The following is a 17,508-nucleotide window of genomic DNA, read 5'->3' on the forward strand; positions in this document are numbered from 1 at the left end:
GAAGCCTGGTGCAAGGAGAAGAGGTGGCCGAGCCCAGGATCCCTGGGAGATGTACTTGAGCAGCCTCCTGGATGTGCAGAGAGGGAGACAAGTATCTCAGCCTGGCAGAGGGCTCAAGGCATCATCCTGTGGCCTGTTTTGGTAGGGTTCCTCACTGCAGCAATCCTAGGCAGGTCCTTATAGAGCAGAGGAGCGTGAGGTGGGGGTCCATCCTAGCTGCCTCCCTTGGGAAACCCAAAAGAAACCCCAATGTTGGAAGGCCCAAACAGCTGCCTCTGCTGAGACTCTTTAAACTCCAACCTGGTGGAACTTGCAGCCGCATGTGGGAGAGAGCCAGGGCGGGAGCATGGCATGTACAACTTTTCCTCCCAGTTTTGTTTTTTCAGCCAATTCAGCATGCCTTTTGCACTGGTGCATGGTGGGAAAGTGGTCCATCCGCAGAGCCAGACGGAAGCAACTGGGCATCTTCCTTTGACAAGTGACCCTGGCCCACTGCCTTCTATGCAAGATGCTGCCTCCCAATTGCATAGACCTTACGAGCTGGGGATACACAGCCTTCCAGCTATGGGTTAGGTGGCAATGCAAAGCAATACCCAGGCCCCCCAGGAGGGAAGACGCTACGGAGGCCACAGAGCACTGTGGTGCAGACCACCATTCTCTCGAATAACCCATGGCTTGAGTGCCGTGTATCTGATTTATACCACTCGCACACAGCCCTGGAACCTGTGGGACAAGTTGGGGGCTGCTGGAGGGCTTTAGGAAAGGGGTTGAGACCAGAGAAGGACTCCCAGACTGCTAGCGAGACAGGCGCTTGAGGCCAGCAGCAGAGAGGAGAGGGGTGAGTTGCTTTCTGCCAGCATTCCTGGGTCTGTGTGAGCAGTGCTATAAATCCACATCAGGACAGTCTCTCATGTATGATTTGCCTTGATTAACAGGTTTCCTGTTCTTTTCCTGTTTGTCCGTTTGTTTTTTTCTCTCCTGTTTTCCTGTACTATTTTTGTTTGTATGTTTTTCTGCTCTCTGGGAATGCCTCCTCTCTCTCTGCATCTCCCTCCCTCCCCTTCCCCCTCCATGAGCAGTGGCCGAATCCATTACACTGAGATGTATGAAATGCTGACTCTTATGTCACCACCGCTAGGCCTCGGCAAGAGATGTCCTTCAAAAGTGGCCTATAAGGTAGATCAACCCTTCCTTCTATGTGGGCTAGAGCCGAGGAGGAGCTGGGGCTCAAGGGAGCTGTGGGAGGTGGGGCTGGGGAAGCATTTGGGGTATCCAACACGTGTTTAGCTCACTCCTGGGGAGCCTGGTGTCCTCAGAAGAGTTTTGGCTGTGCTGGCTACTCTCCATTGCCCACACATGGACACTGCTGTGGTCAGTTGCAAGCCTGGGGAGCTCTGGGGTGGAAGAGGAGGGGCAGGATCAGCAATAGTGTGGAAGTGGGAGGGTTGGAGAAGATGAGGTGAAGAGCAACCCCATAGCACAGTTAGAAGTGAAATGTCTTTAGGAGCTCACTGACTCAAGCTCGTCGCTTGGGCTTGGAACCATCCTTGTTCCAGCCAGTGCAGAAACAGGGTTAAAGTCCATGAAGATGGGAAGCAGGTGAGCAGCAAGGATATATCCTGTAGGAGCAGTTCTTTAGCGCATGAGGAGCCAGGCACATAAGCATAGCCTACCCAAAGAATGACTTGTGCATGGCAAAGCCAGGTGTTTTCAAAAGGTATCTCTGAGTTTTACCCCTTGTTCCTCTTGAAGCAGAGGCTGGCAGTCAGCTTATGGCATAGGCACAGTGTGCTCCCAGCTGCATAAGCATGGAGCAGGAGCATGGGAAGCCCTGAAGGACATGGAGTGGGAGCTGTGTGGCTTTGCTGAGGGCAGCAGCTGCTAGGACAAGACCCGGAGCTACAGGACCATGTGTTTCCCAGGGCTGGAGCAAACTGAAGTTTTTCTTGGCCATGGGCTGCCTCCTGCAGCCCTTTCTACAGCATTCAGAACTAGACAAGGGGGGATTTCTGCACACTTGCAAACACTCTGCCACCCTCTCCAGCTCCCACATGTTTGTTCACACCTGCATGCATCCACCATCACACTTTTCCAGGAGAAAAAGGGAGGCTTGAAGGCAGGAAAAGGACATGAGAAGCTGGGTGAAAAGGAATGGGCAGGGAAGGGTTGACCCAAGGTATTCACAAAGCAAAATATACTCTCTGGAAAGTGGATCTGGTCACTTCGGTTTGCACCCCACCTGCCTAGGGTGGGGAAGGAGCATGGCGTGTCTAACCTGCCCTGGTTGCCCTTCTCCCTTTCCTTCTGCACTTTTTCTACCCCTCCTTCCCTTCCCCATCCTTGAATAATTTGGACCCTGTGCATGTGCTGGCAAACGTCATCTCTGAAAGACGCAAAAAGGGAGCGCCAGGATGTAGCATGCTAGAGGATTCCAGCCAATCTGAAGTCCCTTAAGGTTAGGGACCCTCCTCTCACCTGCCCCAGGTGGGAAGGGTTGAGAGCTGGAAAGCCAAACCACCCGGGGAACGGAAACCTGAGCCCCCTCTCCCTTTCCCGAGCATTCCCCACGGCTGCATCCCTGATGGATCAGGCGTGTCTTCCCAAAGTGCCGGGAAGTGCCATGGCAGCCCTGGTGCTGTGGGGAGGGGGGCTCAGGGGCCGTTCCAGGGGTGCAGGAGGAGCCCTGGAAGGCAGTGAGCCGGTGTCCTGGGGTGGAAGGAGCCGGGGGGGGTGGCGGGATGATCCTTGCCCTTCTTTTTTGGCTGTGCTGTTTTGACACTCTTTGTTGCTTTTTATTTTTTAATTTTTTTTTTCCCTTTTGTTTAATGTTTAATTTCTTTTCCTCCAGCCTGGTCGATGTGTTTTTCGATATTGTTTTCCGTCCGCTGTTTTCTTCTCTCTCTTGCGCAGAGACTGGTGATGATGAACATGCCCGTGGCTGAGGACATGACGGTCCATTTTACCTCCACCTTGATGGCACTGATACGCACAGCCTTGGACATCAAAATTGCCAAAGGTGAGGTCAGTGGGGTAGAGTGGGGTCAGAGCCAGGAGTGTGAAGCCAGCCAGAGTGACTATCGCTCATCCTTTGGGCAAGCTGCAGACATCACAGCCAAATTGGGGTTGGCCACCTAGAGCCTGGCATGTGGATGGAAGTGATTACCTTGAACAGGCAAATTTCTGCTGCTTTCTATTAAAACAAAAAAACAAACAAACAAAACTATTTCTTTTGGGAAGAGGTGGCCAGTTTTCCACTAGAAACTGCTTCTAGAGAACAGAAACAGCTTGATGTCCAAACTGTGTAATGGAGGAGAGAGAGAATTCCCCTTCATTCCCACGTACAAAACCAAACCAAGGAGGGAAAAGATCACGTGCTTGACTAAAGCTCCTAAAGCTGTGGGGAACAGAAATCTCTCTCAAGGAAGATAAAATGTCCAGAGCAGGAAAACCTGCTTTGTTGTTGTTGCTGGCAACACTCTGATTCATCAGATGAAAAACTTTCTGCAGAAACATGCCATTATCAAGAAAACATCCCCTGTTTTCAACAGCTCTGCTGTTGGAAGAAAACCCAACCCAGGGCAAGATATCGTCAAAAGGCCAGTGCTCAGACAGCTTCTTACATCCCTCTAGATAAAGCAGAGATTTGAACCTGAGCCTCATACAGCTTGGCTGAGTTGCCCTGGGCTCAGGTTTGACACATGTTGACAGCTCCCTTTGAGTCCTTCTTAGGCTCAGCAAACCTCTTTACCACTGGCCAGAAAGCTCTGCTCTGCTTGCACAGCATCACTGAGTATTGAAGGATTTCAGCCAAAAGTGGAGCTGTTCTTTCACCAGCACATGATCCACTCACCAGAAAAGAGAAAGTGGGGCACCAGCAGGTGTGTGTGGGCTGGAGTAGGATTGGAGATGCAGATACAGACCCAAGGCAAGCTTGAAGATGGCAGCTTTGAGTGGGAGGGCAGGGGATGGGGAGATGGAGGCTCATACAGAAGGGATGGTAGGAAAGTTTCCCTGTGAGAGCAGGAGACCAGGCTCGCTGATGCAAGACTGCCCTCTCAGCCCAGAGCTGTTTCCTGCTTGTGAACCTCACTTCAGGATGGGAAGGGGGTGGTTTTAGTTGAGCCCTGGTGTCAGGTCTTGATGTACATGGGCCATTTTTCCCCTTGCTGTTCAAGGTGGTGCAGATTGGCAGCAGTTAGACTCCGAGCTTCAAAAGGAGATCCTGACCATTTGGCCTCATCTGTCCCAGAAGATGCTTGACCTGTTGGTACCCATGCCAAAAAGTGAGTCTCTGGGGGGGCTGTCATCGCTGCCAAGTTCCCATCATACCTGCAGCAACTTCTTCCCAAAGGAGGAGAAGTGGGAAAAAGGTTTGTGTTGCTACAGGCTGGCTTCTGCCTTGTGCTGCCTGGCTGCTTGGGAACCCTCTTGAAAAATGCCCAGTTTGCAGGGATCTACTCCTGCCAAACCCAGTCTCCTGTAAATCGTCTCTGGAGCATCACTTGCTCTGTTACATCTGATAGTGTGGTGAAGATATGTGTCTTGGTGGTTTATGATGATGTTTTCAAGCCATCTCAATCCATTTTATCTCCATGTGGAGTGTCTGGGTGTCCAGCTTTCTCTTTTTCAGAGTGATGAGTAGAGTTTGAGGGTCACCAGGGTATCCCACAGCAGGGCTCTTCCTGAGATCACTCTGGTGCCTTCAGATCTGCTGTTTCTGTTAAGACACAAGAGTCCCCACTTTGTTTCCTCTTATGCTCTCAGCCTCTGACCTGACTGTTGGCAAAATATATGCAGCCATGATGATCATGGATTACTACAAGCAGAGCAAAGCAAAGAAGCAGCGGCAGCAGCTGGAAGAGCAGGTGAGGCTCAGTAAGGGCACGTGGTGGGCAGAACAGGGATGTGCAGAGCACCCTCGCTGCTTCCTACCAAACATGCAGCCAGCTGCATGGGATGCAGCTGAGAGATGAAGACAGTGGTACAGGTTGGGATTTGATGATTACAAGGCATGCATATGTGCATCCTCGGTCCTGGCAGTGAATACGAGCACGCTGTCACCTTCCTAAGCGTTGGGGGCTTGGTTGGAGAACACTGGATGTTCAACTGCATTTCCTACAGGTTGAGTTACTTCCTTTCTTTAATACAGAAAAATGCCCCCATGTTCCAGCGCATGGAGCCATCCTCCTTGCCACAGGAAATCATCTCGAATGCAAAGGCTCTGCCTTACCTCCAGCAAGACACCCTCTCTGGCCTGTGAGTATTGCCATTCCAGGGCAGAAAACTCCCAGCACAAAACTTTTGCAGGATTATAGGTAGTTGGTGTGTGTCAGGATCACCAGCAACAGTGGAGGCAGCTAAGGGGGATGGCGAGATGTCTGCATGGATGCTCTTCTTGCAGGACCATCCCAGCACTAAGTGAAAGCTCTCTTACCTAGGAGGGTCTGGGATGGACCTAAACCTTGAGAGCAGTTGAGCAGAGGGTCCCTGGGTGGTGCAGGGTTGGTGGGGGATCCCAGTAACCTGGCTGGTGGAAATGAGGTGGTGGGAGTTGCTGACACTGCTCTTGGGATGTCCCTGCTGCTGCTATGGGACCTGGGCACAGGTGTCCTCTCCTGTCTGTGCACCACTTCAGATCTCCAAAGGAACATGATGTTTGTCCTGGGGGTCTCAACAGCCTGGGGGGCAAGCATGGCAGCTCCCGAACTCTGAGCCACTGGAGAAGTGATCCAGCACTTGGCTTGTGGCCTCCCTGAAGCTGTACTTTCTTTGCAGGAGTGGCAGAAGCGGGTTCCCCTCACTGAGCCCGCTCTCACCACAGGAGATCTTCCAGCTAGCATGCATGGATCCGGCCCATGGGCAATTCCAGGAGCACCAGTCTTTGGTAAAGTTATGCACTGCCTGGCAGGCGCTCACCTTTGGTCCTAGCAGGGATGCTGGTGGGCACTGGGAAGTGTGGGGCTGTCAGCACAGTGGTGAAATGCTGCTCCCTGCCCCTGTGGCAGCAAGCACAGTGGAGGGATGGCAGCTGCTGGGTCACACATGGATCAAATCAGGACAAATGTCTCTGGGTGTCACTCAGCCATCCTTGGACTGGCCCCGGCCAGTGGGACCAGGCAGTGGAAAGTGCTTTTGGGGCAAGAGCTGTGACCAGGGTCCGATGTCCTGCAGTAAAATATCCTTCTCTTCACAGGCTGCTCTGTTTACCACTGAGTGCCCATTTCAGTGGGTTACCCCTACCCCATGCTGAGTGATGGTATCTGATGTTTTTGGATTCATGTTGATTTTGTTGTCAGTGCTGGTGTTCCCTATTCCAAACCGAGCTGTCAAACTGTCTCCAATGGGAGCACACCCCTCTGGCCTCACACACATGCTGGCCAGCAGCAGCAGTGTCTGTCTGTGTGTGTGTATATATATACATATCTATATATATCTCTCCATGTCTGTGTGTGTGCATTCGTGCACCACCCTGATGCTTGTCGGATGCAGTGTTGTACCACTGTGTATCTCCAGCCCAGCCCATGTCCCTGGGGTCTGTAGTACTCTGTGTGAGCTGTGTACCATGCAGGAGGGTGTCCCCAGCCACCCTGACCACTCCGTCATCCTGCCAGCAGAGTGGTGGCAGACTCCCCCCTCCCCATAAAATCGCTCTCTGCCCATCTCCTTGACACCACACCCTGCACAAAATTGTCTCCTGCTCTGGGAATTAACCAAAATGCAAAGGTACCATGCATGGCATGCTTTCTTTTAAAAGTATGCCACATGAGGATGTGGCCAGGAAGCCTTTAAAGGCCAGAGCAAGGCCAGAGAGAAAATCCCACATGTTCATTCCATTCTGGTAAAAGGAGAAGGAGTTAAAGCCCAGGCCAAGCGGGGTTTCCACTGCCACTGAAGAGGTGCAAGATGAATTGGCTATATCAGGCAAGCCTGGAGCACCACATTTATGCTCATCTGCAGTGGATTGTGAATAGGAGATTATTTTTCAGTGGTGACATGATGAACAATGTGTTTTAGACTCCCTTTCTGGCTCACTTAAATTCTGCCCCCAGCTGAGTGAGTAGGGCTGTCCCCTGCGAACGGGGCAGAAGCAGCGCACTGCCCTGCTACAATCCCATCCCAAGAGCTTGGCTGTGTGTTTATTTCCAGGAGCCAGAGGTTAGGGAGTTTCAAAGAGTGCAGCCCTCTAACCGTGGCAGCTACCTTCCCGTGAACACTCAGGACCACGCTGTCTCTGGGAGGGCCTCCTCCATGCCTCGTCTCACTGTGGATCCCCAGGTAAAACCAAGTAAAGCCCCCATGGATGCTGGGTCCAAGCAAAGCCTACCAGGTAACGCTGGGGCTTCTCTCTGCACGAGCCCCAATATTGAAGCATCTCCCCATCTTTGAGGTGCTGCACATGTAGGAGAGTTGCTGTCTCCCTACATGGGGGACACTGGCAGCAGAGAGCAGCCAGTGGAATCAATCTCCTGGCTCATGTGGGAGGTCCATGGTGGAGCGAGGTTGCAGGGTCGCTCTGCAGTGGGACACCACTCCTTTCCTCCGACCCCGGGCACTGGCTGAGGTTCAAGGAGTCCCAGCCTGGCTGCCAGATGATCTCCCAAGTCATGAAACTTCTTTTCCTTCATCTCCCATTGTCCCAACACACACGCTTCTCTGTCTGTCCAGGGGAACCTAGGCCACATCTCACCTCCTCGTTTGTCTGCCTGGTTTCTCCGTTGTTCTGTCTTGTACTCAGCCTCCACTGAGACACAAGCACTTTTATGAGGTTTTGCTCAGGTCTTGCTGTGAAGTCTCTGAGTCTGCTTTCTCACAGAGGTGGTGATGCAAGCAAGAGGTCCCAGTGTCAGTGCTGGTATGACATGTCGTAGCACTTTGGCAGGGGCATGAAGAGGAAGGGAGGCTTTGTCTTGTGGGCTTTATTGACCATTCAGCAGCAGGGGAGATGATCAGGAGGGAATGGGAGCAAGAAAGGTTACAGCACAAGAAGAGGAGACAGGGAGAATGGTCTGAGGCTGCAGAGGCAAAAAGCCACTAGGATAAAGCAAAGGAGCATATAAAAGAAGGTGACGCTTTCCACAAAATATGTGAGAACACAAGCTAGAAGGAGAGGAGAAGGTAGAAAGAAGAAATATGGGAGAGGAAAAGGAAAGGAGAAAGGGTAAAGGAAAGGAAAAAGAGGAAAAGAAAAGAAAAAAAACTAGTGTGAGCGGAGCGAGAGGGAATGAGTGCAGGGGAAGGGGATGGGAATGCAGGAATAAAGGAGGACCAGGGCAGGGTCTGGGAAAGTGGCAGCAGCTGGGAAAATAAGCACAAAGCGAGGGGCACTGTAGGATCCCTTCTCTGTCAGTGGTTTCTTCTTCGATGTCTCTGTTCACTCTGCTTGACCCTGATTTCAAGGTGGGGAGGAATGCTGAGACAGCCTGGGGTCAATGGTTTGGCACCCTTCATGTCCTCACACCTGGGGTGGGATGCTGCTGCTCTTCCCCCAGCACACAGTGCCTTGGCTTGAATCATAGTCGCTGGCTTTGCTTGTGGAGCATGATTCCAAGCCAGCTGGGGAAGGGAAGCCCATGAGCATGAAGACTAAACCCCACTTTCCTCCCACCCCTGATTTGTGCTGCCCCCCTCACCCCGAATCTTCCCATTCTGGAGGCTGGTGTGCCAGTGACAGTGAATGAACTGGTAATTGCTTGGCTGCGGTCTCCCACAGCCCTGCCTGGCACTAACGCCCTCTCCCGCGGGCCGGGATTGCTTGCAGGTGGTGACAGATACCAGCTCGATGCGGCGATCATTTTCCACCATCCGGGACAAGCGCACCAACAGCTCCTGGTTGGATGAGTTCTCCATGGAGCGCAGCAGCGACAACACCTACAAGTCCCGCCGGCGCAGCTACCACTCCTCACTCCAGCTCTCTGCCCGGCGTCTCAACGCTGACTCGGGTGAGCAAGGGCGGGTGGTCCCATCCCACACCAATGCCAAACCAACCCCCCAGCTGAGTGTTCCCCACTCCTGGGGAGGGGACAGTGGGGACTGACGGGGATGTCCTGTAGGCCACCGGTCCGATGGGCATCGCTCGGGTGGCAGGGAGAGGGGACGATCCAAAGAGCGCAAGCACTTGCTGTCCCCCGACATCTCCCGCTGCAATTCTGAAGAGAGGAGTCCCCAGGCACAAGATGAGTCGCCGGAGCGGCGGCGCGAGTCCCGGTCACCCAGTGAGGGCAGGTCGCAGACACCCAACAGGCAGGTGGGTGACAAAAACTCCTTCCTAAGCATAACAGGAGATGTAGAAAAAGCTCCTTGCCAAAACTGGGAAGATAAGCCCCCAACTCATAAGAGCTCTGCACCATCTCTCCTCCCTGTGGTGGCATCTCCACGTTCCTGTGAGCTGGGCAGGTTGGGGCTGCTTGGGTACCCTGCAGAGCATTTGTGGAGAGGGGTGAATCTCCACACTGATCCTCTTACCACTGTGGCATCCATTCCCTGCCAAGGTCAAGGTGTCCCAGCTACAGAAACTTGGAGATGCCAGTGCTTGAGTGTGCTTGAAACCCAGTAGAGATCAGCAGCTGGTGAGCTGTTAGCTATTCCTGCAGCAGGTTTGTGGGTGCTTATTACTTTTGGCCACAAACACAAACACCATCCTTGTCCCTGGAGCAGATCCTAAGGCTGGGATGGGGCAGGCAAGGGTTCAGCAGGGCCTCATCCAAGCTGGAGGATGCTCTGGGGAGCCCAGGCTGAGGGGCGGACAGAGTGGGTGCACGGTGCTGCTCGTCGCACCTGTATTCCCCAGCGTGTCTTGGTGCATTGCAGGGAATGGGGTCCCTGAGCGAAAGCTCCATCCCCTCCATCTCGGACACCAGCACCCCCCGGCGAGGCCGCCGTCAGCTCCCGCCGGTGCCCCCCAAGCCGCGTCCCCTCCTCTCCTACGCCTCCATGCTGCGGCACACTGGAGACGCCTCGCCACCCGCCGAGGAGAGCGAGGGAGGGTCTCCGCTCCTCTCCTCCACCCTGGAGCCCAGCACCGCCGGCCTGACCGAGTCTTCCAGCTCCCCGGTGGGGAAGCAGAGCCGACAGTCCACCCCGCAGCGCTACATCTCGGAGCCCTACCTGGCCCTGCATGACGACTCACATGCCTCAGACTGCGGTGAGGAGGAGACGCTCACCTTCGAGGCGGCCGTTGCCACCAGCCTTGGCCGCTCCAACACCATCGGCTCAGCCCCGCCGCTGCGGCACAGCTGGCAGATGCCCAACGGGCACTACCGGCGGCGGAGGCGAGGGGCAGGGCAGGGCATGATGTGCGGGGCCAGCATCGATGTGCTCAGCGACACCGAGGAAGACGACAAGTGCTAGAAGCTGCCCCCACCCCGTCTCAGCTCTCCCCCGTCCCACCACTGCCCTGCCCCTCTCCAATGCATGCTCTTTGCCACGCCTGGGAATGAAACAAAACCAAAACCAAATGCAGGGGAAAAGGAGAAAACCAAACCGACCGGAATGGAGGGGGGAAGAGAAAAAAAAAAAAGTCTTTGTGCAAAAAAAAAATTAAAATCTGTCGACTTTCATTTATTACTATCACTTTTTTTTTCTGCACAGAGAAGCATTTGATGGGCAGCAGAGCAGCCCAGTCGGGTGCGCATTCTGGGGGGAACATGAGATTCCCCCCAGCTGCAGCCCCACTCCCTGCCCCGAGCAGGACCCCCGGGAAGGCTCGTCCCGATGGTTTTCCGCTCCCCGAGGCTGGAGAGTCCCAACAAGGGGGTACCAGGAGCCCCCTTTGCTCTGTTGCTTGGGCTCGTGCTGCTGTGGCTTTGAATTTCCTTCCCCAAGGGTCTCATCCAGCCTGGAAAAGGGGCAAGGTGTGATAGAGGGGTGCAAGGGCTGAGGATTTGGGGTGCACCAGGCAGACTGGAGTGGCTCTGTCTGCCAGGGACGTGGCGAGCAATACCGAAGCCACCTGGTTTGTGCTGGGGCAGGTGGGAGCAGGGCGGGGGGGCTCAGTGCTGCCAAATGTATCCTGTCTCCCACCAACATATATTTATTTATATACAGAGAACTCTAGGTGTGCCTGTGTGTGTATATACAGTATGTGTGTGTATATATATTTATATGCTGTATATATAAAGATATACACATACATGGATTTGTTTTAGTCATCTGAAAATGTTGGGGAGCCCCTTGGGGTTTTTACTTCCCGCACCCTGTTTGGGGCGGGCAGGACCAAGCCTCCCCAGGGGGGCTGCTGTGCACCTGTCGCTGGAGCAGGGCATCGGGAACATTGCCCTGCTCTCCTCACCCAGATGTTTCCAGTGGTGGGAGTGACATTTTCTTTGTCAGAGGTGGCCATGGTGAGGGGTCTTTTGGCAGCTCTGCTGCTGGCTGTACCAAGCGGTGTCTGTGGGAGTGGGATGCCCAAGAGACAAGGACAGGGCTGTCCCTGGGGGTACGGCTTGCTTGGCACCAGTGGTGCCGAGGGGGTGATGGCAAACCTCTTTGCTGTGTTTCCCAGGAAAAGAAGATGCCCACGTCTGCTGGGGAGAAAAGATGTGCATGCTTGGCTGTACCCTAAGCTCTGTCCTCCTGGCAGAGTAACCTGGCTTCAGCACGTCCTCTGCCTCAGTTTCCCCTGCAGCCATGGTCCCTGCCTGCTCTCAGTGCCCCCCCCCCTTTGGGGGGGCTGCCATGGGGTTGGCTGGCTTTGCAAACCCTATGGCCCTGGCACGGGGGGCAGGTGGGCATCTGAGGGTCAGTGGGGCTTTGGGAGAGGAGTGTGGTCTAGGGGGGTGAGCAGGGTGGCTCACTCCTACTGAAAGTGCAGTGCAGGGTCACCTTCCAGCGCTCGTCATTAATTAACCTGGTAATTATGTGCTGTCAGCTCTAATGATCCACTTGCACCCTTGGCTGTGGGTGTGATGCTTTGCCTGCCAGCCTGGAGAGATGCTGGTTGCCTTGTGGTGATGGGTGGCTCACACTGGCAATCACTGGCATGTTTCTGCTGTGAGTTGTGTCCATCATCAGCCCAAGCGTGGTCCTGGGGAGCTGCAGGGTACTGTGCCATTGCAGCCTCAGAGAAGGGCTTGCTCTGTGGGCTGGGTGTCTGGTTGGTGTAGTTGGACCAGGCATGGCTACGTGTGTGGAAATGGGGTGTTGGGCAGGGCGAGGCGGTGCAACCCTCATCCTACCCTTCCGCCTGCCCATGGCTTTGGGCTGCTGCAGTTTGGTCCAGGTCCTTGGGGCTGTTTCCAGCCTCAAGCAAAGCTTTGGACAGACTTTGCTTTGGTCCTGGATAACTAACCCATGTCTTCTCCTGACTGAAAAATGCTCTGAGCACAAACTGCTCTGCTCCTGCATGTGCAGATCAGCCTCTGCCCCGATCACTTTTTGAGCTCCTCCAGAGGAGCTCTGCTTGCCAGAAGCAAATCCCACCAGCTCCAAAGACTGGCAGCTCCTGGGGTCGGTGACGGACCAAACCCCCTCTTTCCAGTGGTCAAGCTGCCCTCTGCAAACCCAAGGAGCAGATCTCGCTTATGGGGCCAAAATCTCCTATTGCCTTGATTGGTCCCCACTGGTGGGTGGCACTTCTGCTGTCCCTGCTCTCCCTGTGCTTTCTAAACAAACATTTCCAGCTGCCAAAGTATCCAAAAAGTCCCCAGGAAGTCTTTCCATTGCTCTGGCTCAGCTCCTGCATCCCCCATTTTGGTGTGTGGGGGTAAGCTGCGCCCCGTGCAGCTGCAGGGAAGGTCCCTGGTACTGGCTGATGTCATGGGCATCTCCTATCGCCTTCTGAGCATCGCCACTCCACCTCCAGCCATCTATGAGCAGTTTGTGGCTTCAAACTGAAGCTGCTGGAGCATTGCTCCCTGTGCTGGAGTTTGGGGAAGTCAGTCCTGACAGGCAGCATGGGGCTATATAGGGCTTGGGGCCAGGGGTGCAGTGGTGCTGAGGGCCAGGGTGGGCATTGCTGTACGTGCTCTAAATATAGGTGCTGCTTCTAAATGCAGAAAGGTGTCTGACAATAGCCGGGCTCTGAGTAACAGCCTGCAGGGAGGGGAGGAGGTGGCTTTTTGTGTCTGTGCCTGTTGGGTGGGAGGAAAGGATGCTTTTGGAGGGTGGGCAAGTTTCAGGCAGTTTTCAAGGTTTGGGTGTTTTTATTTCTTCGGCCCCAGTGTGTGGCAATGCCTTGCAGTGCAGTGCTGGTACAGGCTGGGGCAGAGCCCTGTGGGGTGCACCCGCATGTGGCAGTGGGCTGCGATGTCCAAACCTGAGCTTTTTGGCATGTAAGCCCTGTGTTTTACTAATGCACAGAAACTGTATGAAGCAAAACAGAGCCTCTTTTTTCCCTTGGGGACCCAAAAATGGCTTGCTCCTGTCTCTCTCACAACAGCTGGTGGTCCTATTCCAGCAGCAGGAGGGCAGGCAAGGACCCAGGAGACAAGGTGGCACCTCCAAAGCATGTCTCTGAAACCAAAAACAACTCCCAGGAGAACCATGGAAAAGACTACACTGAGGGGGGAGGAAAAACAGACCTGAGGTCCCATTGCAGCAACACACTGGACTCACTTTGCTGCTGTACGATCTCTCATCTGTGGCTTTTTGCACATCTCTCTTACCTCCTGGACATCAGGGATCTGCCACTTCAGTCACTGACAGTGGCTGCTGGCTGTGCTTGACCATGGGAGGGAGGGTGAGAGAGGAGGGGGACATGTTTCAACATCTGCTTGCACAAGACAAGCCGCTGCCCATGCAGGAATTCACCAGTTGCATGCAACTGGTTCTCAGTTTGGTGCTGAGATCAGAGCCCTGCAAAGCTCCTGGGAGGGCGGCAGAGGGTGCGTGGAGAGATGAGGCAGCCCTGGAGCATGGAGCCTTGCTGTTCCCTCCAGGCTGGCTGTCCCAGCACCATCCTCCTGTCCTGTGAGGCCTCAAAGGGCAGAGCCTCCCCAGTGTGGGACTGGTGGCTCCTGTGGCTGAGGGAGGGTGGGTGGGAAATGCTCTGCCGTCATCCCCCAGACACCGGGGCGGATGTTGTAACATAACATGCTCGTTCGGACCCAAACAGGGAACCGAACTGACTGACGGCCTGTACAACTTCGATGTTTTTTGTCAAAATGAAAGAAAAATAAAACCTTGTTGTAAAGAACCGCTGCAGACTCCATCTTGTTGGCACTCCCCTACACTGGTGGGGACCACGGGTCAGATGCTGTACTCCTGCCAAAGGCCCCCATGGCAGGGAGGAGGTGGCACACAGCTTGTGCTGCGCAGCCCCATCACACGGGATGGAGTGTTCCCCAGCATGAGCATGAGGACTGTCCCTTACCAGTGCTGCCTTGGCATCCCCATGGTCCCCAGGCAGGGTAAGGGGCTGTAGGAGAGGTAGGGAGCAAGTTTGGGAAGTGTTGTCTCCCTGGGGGAGCTGTGGCTCATGCCTGGCTGCTTCCAGACATGCCAGCTGGAGGGCACCAGGGGTCTGGGGGACCGAGGGGACTGGGGCCTGGAGCCTGAGGAGCTGTTAACAGTGGCACCACAGCAAACTGGTATGGGGAAGCCAAGAGCATTGTGGTGACATTGTATTGCTGGAGAAATGCAAGGGAGCACCAGCCTGTAAGCCCAGGGCTTGGAAAACCTATGGGATCTGGATCTTTGAGGGATTCAAACAGCTTAAACACCCCCTCCACGCCTGCACCAGGAAGATGTCAAGCGGATTCAGAAGCTGTTCCCTGGTCCAAAGCTCACTGGTGAGTTGTCAAGCAAAGATGCTGAAGTCAGGTCTTACATTTCTTTTTTTGCAGAGCTTTTTAAAGCTCTCCAGCAGTCAGAGGCGAGTCAGCAGCCTGTGGTAGTCTGCAGGCTGAACATGGGTGACAGGGATATTCTGTAGCTTTTCAACAGCACTCTTCTTTTTCTTTCCTGGTGATTGGAGGGTGCTGTGCCAGGAAGAGCTCAGGGAAGGATGAAGACAATTGCTCTGTTCATCTGAACCACTTTGAGCAAAGCTTATGCTGTGTGTCTCCCATGTGCTGCTGCCCCTCTCTGTGTGGTGCCACCAAGGACCAAACCCAAATGTTATGACCTATAGGAACTGGCTTTATGTTGCTCTTCACTTTGCGCATCTTTTCCTTTATTTCCCAGATGCTGTCAATTTTCAATTGGTTTTCAATTCTTTGGCTCACAAAGTGCTAAAAAGCATGTTTTTGGTGGGAAGCGTACAGTTTCATAGGGACATTGCCCAGGAGATGGCCCAGCTTTGAGGGCACTTGGCTGGGCAAAGGATACAGTGACAACCAATGCTGGAGGCAAAGCATTTTTTCAGGCTCGGAAGCACGTTCCCATTTTATAGCCAAAGAAGTGACCTTCATCCCTGACTGTGGGGAAAACCTTCTGAAGAAGGTGATGCTTTCTTCATCGCTGAGGGCTCTGCACCGCCACTGGAAGCAGTTTAAGGAGAGGATTTCCTCCTCCTGTGTGGGCCAGAAGACCTGTATTAACATTTTTTGAAGTGAGTGTCTTAAGTATGAACTGCCCCAAAGGCTTTGAAATTGGGACTGAGTGTGGCAAGTCTCTAACGGACATGCCATGGAGCCCTGCCTGGGATGCTGGTGCCAGGATGAGCGACGGATGTAGCAAGTTGAATGCTTAACCTCCTCTGCCTCCTTTCCCCAAATCCCCTAATGTATCTGGGGCCATGCAAACTATACCCAGGGCAATGCAGATAAGGCAGAGCTTCACCCTAGCAAGGGAAACTGGTGCTGCTAAACGGGGAGCCTTCGCTGTCGGAGAGCCAGCACTCTGCCTGGCAGGCATGTAGGCTAAAAAAAGCCCCTTGACAAATGGAACAGAAAGGTTAAAATTATCTGTACATCATCTGAATAACAATGGCAATGCAGATTGTACCTGCTTATAATAGCTCCAGGAGACAGGGGATAAATTGGGAACAAAAGTACCCCAGGAACAGATGATGCTGGTGTGCAGCTGGAGAAGTGCTTGCCAAGGCTTGGGACACTGTGAGGGACAGGGCCACCAGAAGCACCAAAACGTTTCCTGTGTGTGCTCCCCTCACCTTGCTCATGGATGCTCCAGGACCCTTCCAGCTCCGGATCCCAGTGGAGCTGCCCAGAAATCTTGCAGGCTCCACGGCTATGGAAGCAGTCCCTGCCTGCAGTTACCGGCATCACAGCAAGCGTTGTGCACAGCTTGTCTTGCATCCAGGCACCTAGGGGATAGGAACAGTTCTTTTTCTGGCACTGCTGCAAATCATCACCCTGTTACTTGGATCTTCTTCCCAGAAAGAGACCCTTCCCAGGAACAGGCCTCATCACTTTGTCTCTGCTCTGCTTTCCTTCTACTGCCCCCTGCAAAGCCAAATGAAGGCACGTGGTGCTGGCTGCATCTGCATCTCTGTGGGCACTGGCTCTTCACTAAGGACTCACCAAATTCTTTTCAAGGCAGGATGCCAGCAATTGTGCAACCCTGGGGGGTTGCAAGGGCATGTAGTGACAGGACAAAGGGGAATGGCTTTAAACTGACAGGGGAAATTTAGATTAGACATTAGGAAAAAGTTCTTTACTGTGAGGGTGGTGAGGCACTGGAACAGCTTGTCCAGAGAAGTTGTGGCTGTCCCATCCCTGGCAGTGTTCAAGGCCAGGTTGGACAGGGCTTTGAGCAACCTGGTCTAGTGGAAGATGTCCCTGCCTGTAGCAGAAGAGTTGGAACTCTGATCTTTAAGGTCCCTTCCAACCCAAACCATGCTATTATTCTATGATTCTGTGTTGGAGTCAAACCCAAGCCCCTGGTGGAGTGGAAGGCACAAGAGGGTGAGACTGGGAAAGTAGAAAGAATTAAACCTTTTGTCTTCCTTTTTCCAGACCCAACAAGGTGTTAAAAATCTGTATATATAAGGCTGAGCAAGCAGGCAGGGGTTTGCTCCCTCTGAGAACACAGCCGATGGCTCAGAGGGGAGCTGCTGAAGGCGGCTCTCATCCCCCCTTCCCTTTCATTCCTCCAGTGATACTCAGAAGTGCGCTCTCCCAGTGCCAAGGATGTGTGTGGGCTCTGAAGTGGGGCTGGTGCTTACTCATGCCAGGAGCCACGTGGCGTTGTTGGCTCATGGGCTGTCAGCACTGATAGTTCCCCAGGCAAGCATCCCCCCACGGGTGAGCATCCCCCATCCACGAGCAAGCACATGCAACTGAAGCTTCTTTCCAGAACCAGTGTGGCTCCCCAGGGAAGTGGGACGCGCTCACAAGGGTTGTCCTCCCCGAAGGGCTTGAACAGCCTGGCCTGGTTCAGCACCCTTACTTTTTATTCTTCTCATTTATTTATGTTTCTTGACACTGATCTTCCTCACTCAATGCTGTAGTGCTGCACATCTGCAGTGGCTGTGTTTGCCAGACCCCATGCAAGCAGGTGAAATACCATGGACTGCCCTGGAAATTGGCCCCTTCTAGTGCACAGAAGAGCAAGTTGGCAAATGCTGTCTCCCAAGAGATTTTTGGGAGCTGCTTAAGCACTAATTGCTCC

At 53.8% G+C, this 17,508-nt stretch overlaps 1 protein-coding gene across 6 annotated transcripts in view; it reads left to right on the top strand.

The window, feature by feature from the left end:
• Positions 1–14,133, top strand: part of CACNA1E (calcium voltage-gated channel subunit alpha1 E) — a 141,546-nt gene extending 127,413 nt beyond the window's left edge. For 4 of the 6 annotated variants that reach the window (XM_030495460.1, XM_030495461.1, XM_030495459.1 and 1 more), the window contains 10 exons: positions 1,080–1,176; positions 2,911–3,016; positions 4,176–4,283; positions 4,765–4,865; positions 5,150–5,256; positions 5,776–5,884; positions 7,147–7,275; positions 8,759–8,939; positions 9,051–9,244; positions 9,808–10,560. In XM_030495460.1, coding sequence (XP_030351320.1) covers positions 1,080–1,176; positions 2,911–3,016; positions 4,176–4,283; positions 4,765–4,865; positions 5,150–5,256; positions 5,776–5,884; positions 7,147–7,275; positions 8,759–8,939; positions 9,051–9,244; positions 9,808–10,347 — 1,672 coding nt within the window. In that variant the 3' untranslated portion in view covers positions 10,348–10,560. Of the gene's footprint in view, positions 1–1,079; positions 1,177–2,910; positions 3,017–4,175; positions 4,284–4,764; positions 4,866–5,149; positions 5,257–5,775; positions 5,885–7,146; positions 7,276–8,758; positions 8,940–9,050; positions 9,245–9,807 lie in introns of all 6 variants that reach the window. The other 2 variants (XM_030495458.1, XM_030495463.1) reach the window with 2 other exon arrangements.
• The last annotated feature ends 3,375 nt before the right edge of the window (positions 14,134–17,508 follow it).

Source organism: Strigops habroptila, chromosome 8 (genome assembly GCF_004027225.2).
Source record: "Strigops habroptila isolate Jane chromosome 8, bStrHab1.2.pri, whole genome shotgun sequence".
NCBI lineage: Eukaryota > Metazoa > Chordata > Aves > Psittaciformes > Psittacidae > Strigops > Strigops habroptila.